Genomic DNA, 4,585 nt, shown 5'->3' with positions numbered 1-4,585 from the left:
AGGTCTAGTGTTGAACAATTTATCAAAATGGAAATTTGCATATACTATACATCACATCCGTATCTGTAAGAGTTACAATTCCTTTAGAGGATCAGCCTCCTCGAAAACACTGAACTCACCTAACAGACCACTGCGTATCTGATTTAACTCTCACATGATGACCGACTCAAGAATTATCGGTTACAAACCCTTTTGCACAAACTCATTTTCAAGAATCAAGAATATGTACATGCGAGTTAACGGTTCCGTTTTCTATACATTCTTTTGTTGTCTCTTACCGAGTCTATTTTAACCATCGGCATATACGAGTTCGAATTTCTTTCTCGGGTTACACCACATTCGCTGACGAAAACGCCCGTCCCCGTTGCTCGAAATTATTAATTTTGACAAACAAGAATTGCATCCTTAAAACTTCCCCAAAAAAGCTACATACAATTAAAACATAAAAACCAGTCCAAAGATGGACCATAAAATTGTCAAGACTCAAACCCTAATTAAACTTCAACTGTAATTTAAACACATCTCCTCCCATTCCCATTCTGTACATGCAACAATTCACCATCACCAGTCTTCTTCATCTCTCTGCTATGATCCACCTAAAGAGTTGCAGAAACCCTAAGAGATTTGTGTTTATATGTTCTTAGAAGCTTCTTGTTTCACTCATAGGATCGTAATCGTAAGCGTCACCCGCCTTGATGAACCGACCTTTCACACGTTTTCTCACATCGGCTCTCGCCTTTCGTGTTGCATACCTTACTCTCTTCTCAAATCTGCGCACAAAAAAAAATCAAGGTCAGAAGGGTGATCATGACATAGAAGATGATATTGTTAGAAGAATGTGAAGTGCTCTGATACCACGTGAAAATATATGAAAACCCTTTGAATCTCTCTCTCTCAAATAATCTTTCTAGAGAGGGAAGGTTCATATATATATATATATATATATATATATATATATATATATGTTTCATGGTTTGTGTCTAGCTGATATGGGACTTCAACGTTAGAAAAGTTATATGCAAAGACTCACTTGCGCATCTTCTTTTTCTCCTTGTAACGAAGGACGGCATCGCTCCTGATGGTGGTGCTTCCAGGACCAGGGGTGCACCAAGGTGGCTCGCCCATTGGAAGCGAAGCTCCACAGTCTTGATATTCGCCACCACTGCTATCACCGGTGAGACTTGAAAACGAAAGTTGCCTTGCGTGACAAGGGTTCGGTTCGGTTTTGCAGCTCATTAGCGAATCCACCGAGGCTGCGTTACTGCATGCTGGTTCTACTGCATTTGCAGAGTCCTAACCAAAACAACCGAAACTTAGAAAAGGATAAATGCACAAAACCTTAAAGACGCAAATTCATTTATGAATCAAAGTGAATATTTCAAGAGATTTCGGATCAGTAATACCTTTGTCGTCGTTTCTCTCATCCCAAACAAGCTATCGATCCCATCTTTTGCAAAAAGATGTTTCGGGTCGTTATGGCCTACACCAAAGAGTTCTTCATAATTCTCGATATTCATGTCAACTTCATCCATGGTGAAATCATCATAGAGTCCATCATCAGCAACTTTTTCAGAATCTTTTGTCCCTGAACACGATATCTGCAAGTAAACTATGCATTAAACCCCATAAAGATCGACCTTTTAAAGATTTTGTGATCATCCACTTCAATCGAAACAACTAATTTGACAGAAAAACAGAAAAAAATTACCTTATTTGCAGAAGAACTCAACGGTTTTCCTTGGCGATAGATATCCTGTGACCTATTATCGTCCTGGAGGAGCGAACCCATCCAATCATTCGAGTTATTTTCAATCTGCAAATCACTGGTCTCAACCGGCATAGATGAATCTTGAGTATTGTCGTTTTCAGAAGGTTCTTGGCTGTTATCAGCAATGCTCATTGAACCCATTTCTTGTTCACAAGATTCTGACATAAAGGGCCAAATAGAAGAAAGTTCGACAGCCGTTGGGCAGCCTGAATAGCAATTTAAGGTCTGCCGACTATGTGTACTTGCACCTAAACTAGCTCCGTTGTGACCTACCCAATCGCAATTCTGGCAAAGCGAAGCCTTTTCATCCACACATCTAACGAGTGCGGGCTGTGAATTACACACATCGCACACGAGTGTTCTCATGTGGCGTTTTGATAACGGATTCGCAGAATGAACATTGCGATCACACGATAAACACAAGTAGGCTGCATCAGATCGACAATACACCATCGATCTTGCCTCCCCACAATAATCACAATTGTAACCCATGTTTTCGTTACCTAGAACAAGATTATGATCCTTTTCTACCTTAAACTATAGAAACAAACACAAGCTTACTAGCTGCACCAGATCCGATCAAGATTGGATCTTTTCCTATCCTTGAAGATCAAGTCCTCTGCATCAATCTGGATAAATGAGAATTTCAATCAGAAAGTTGGAAATTTTCCCAATTGATCAAACAAAACAGAATATGTTCCGACAGTATCTAAAAGGGTCAATTCAAGAACAATCTAAAGAAGCAATTTGATTAGATCTTATGTATAAAATTCAGGAATAAGCGAATAATTTCCTGACGACTGAACTAAACTGGTTGCTGAAACATTCTAACAGAAGATATTTTGACATGGCTGAATGCAGAATTGATGGAATGGCAAAGATGCTAAAGGAATCAAAGCTCAAACTGAAAAGGGTTTCTAGCAACTTAAATCAAGACAAAAAGTAAACCAGAATCTAGCAATATAAAAGGTAACCTTCAAATGGGTTGCAAAATCAAAGTATCAGTAAGCAGTAAAAACCTGAAGAAAGCAGTAAAAATGGGGGAAAATATCCAATCGAACTTGAAGTGAAGCAGATGAAGCTTAAAAGAATGATATACAATCACAATCCAACCTCAAATTTTCTAGAAAACCAGTGGAAACAGATGAAAAGACACAAAAAGATGATGATTTTATCAGAAAATGATTGACAAAAAAGAGAAATGTCCAATCAATGAATCAAATCATAACTTATAGATCATGAAGAAATGGAACAAACCCAGAAAACCCAATTTGTATAAAGCTAAAAGGAACAGAACCCAGAAAGTTTACCAGGTGAATCCAAGATATGCAGGACCAAAGCAGAGTTCTTTTTTGGTTGAAGAAGTTGAAAACCCTAAATAAAGATGAGAGCTTTCAAGATTTTCTTTCTCTTTTTCTAGTCTGTTCCTGTGTTTGGGTGTGTCTTGTGAGGTAGGTGTTGATTTTGGAGATGCAAAAATATCTGACAACGCATCAAAAATATCTTAGAAAAAAGGGGTAAAAAGTGCAAGAGAGAGAGAGTCCTCAAGGTGGGTTTCAAAGGTGGGACCTTGTCCCTTTCTTGACACTTGCAACTCAGGCCCTCTCCACCTCCTTCCTTTTTTGGTTAATTACAAATTCATCCTTTTGGATATACCAATTTCAGATTTCAATCCTTTAGAAACAGCCTTTATACCTTTTTTTTATTAACCTGGATATCCAACCCGCTATGCGAGCTGACTAATTTCAGGATGACCACCTGTTTTGCAGATAGCTCAAAGTCACCGCATTTGAACCTCCGTGGCCACAAGGGGATTTTTCTTCCTCCTTGGATTTGAACCTGAGATCCCCGGGTACTTTTGAATTTGAGAGTCAAACTCAAACCAATCAAGCACTACCCTTGTGGTTCAGTCTCTATACCTTTACACATAAAGACACGGTTTGCATGTATCTTATCATCTTTCTAATTTACTTTCGGTTGTGATACACTTAGATTTGTTTGGTTTGGTTTTTCAGATTTTGATCCCGCACTCAAAGAAGTCTTTCACTTTTCAAAAAAAGGTTGTTATCTGTTCAAGTTTAAAGAGAATTAAAAGAAAAAATGTGAAGAAAACTTAGGCATCTTAAACCCTAAACCGATGTATTTTCTTGTGTAGTTAATGATGTGAAATCAGTCCATGTTGAATTGTCTAAAGAGAACAGAACTCAAGTTTTCATAATAAACTCTGGAGTTTTAGATATGACGTTGCTCAGCCTGTCCTAGGACACAGTGCTTTGCGTCATATTCATAATCGTTGTAGGACCAGTATAATCAGGTTGCTTTGCTCTGTAAAATAGCATAACCCTTTTTCCCACAATAATGTGAAATTTGAAGCCAAAATTGTATATTGATGCATGTGTAGGGATGATGGTGCAATTAAGACTCTCTTATGAGTGTGCAATCTAAAATATCTTATCTATCAATGTAAAATTATTAAATATTAAAATAATAATAATAAATAAACATGCACCAACTCTTAAAAGTTAAAACCTTTAAAATACTAACTCTTTCTGTTTGTTATAATATATATTTTTTTTATTATAAATGTAGTGGCATATTTAAATCTAATGCTTTTTTTTTAATATCTCTAAAAAGTCTGATTCTTTTAGATGTTTGATTATTAAGACCGTTCATTTTATTTTTAAAATAAAAATTAAAAAGATTTAAATGTATTTTGAAATTTTAAGTGGTAAGCTTATTCTTTAATATCTCTTAATTTTAATTTGTCATCTATTAAATGGTTCATATTTTAGGGACCAAAAGATACCTGTTAACAAA

At 36.6% G+C, this 4,585-nt stretch overlaps 1 protein-coding gene across 1 annotated transcript; it reads right to left on the bottom strand.

Annotated features, from left to right (window-relative positions):
- Positions 1 to 230: 230 nt before the first annotated feature.
- LOC112516901 (zinc finger protein CONSTANS-LIKE 9-like) lies at positions 231 to 3,187 on the bottom strand. Its single transcript, XM_025124150.1, has 5 exons — positions 3,079 to 3,187; positions 1,709 to 2,397; positions 1,404 to 1,598; positions 1,031 to 1,293; positions 231 to 770 (listed from the first exon to the last, which is right to left on the bottom strand). Exons 2-5 carry the CDS (start codon positions 2,258 to 2,260, stop codon positions 641 to 643), a joined length of 1,140 nt encoding a protein of 379 aa, XP_024979918.1. The 5' UTR covers positions 2,261 to 2,397; positions 3,079 to 3,187; the 3' UTR covers positions 231 to 640.
- Between the last annotated feature and the right edge of the window lie 1,398 nt (positions 3,188 to 4,585).

The sequence above is a fragment of the Cynara cardunculus genome, assembly GCF_001531365.2.
Source record: "Cynara cardunculus var. scolymus isolate 2C chromosome LG 8, CcrdV1, whole genome shotgun sequence".
In the NCBI taxonomy this organism is placed as follows: Eukaryota; Viridiplantae; Streptophyta; class Magnoliopsida; order Asterales; family Asteraceae; genus Cynara; species Cynara cardunculus.
This window is presented reverse-complemented; position numbering and strand designations above follow the sequence as displayed.

Bases quoted from the DNA above. Each gene is read 5' to 3' on its own strand.
- LOC112516901 (XM_025124150.1), bottom strand. From the start codon at position 2,260: ATGGGTTACAATTGTGATTATTGTGGGGAGGCAAGATCGATGGTGTAT. The intron at 1,294-1,403 runs GTATTACTGATC...TGTTTTGGTTAG, and splicing joins TGAGAGAAACGACGACAAAG to GACTCTGCAAATGCAGTAGA. The intron at 771-1,030 runs GTGAGTCTTTGC...TTTTGTGCGCAG, and splicing joins GAGAAAAAGAAGATGCGCAA to ATTTGAGAAGAGAGTAAGGT.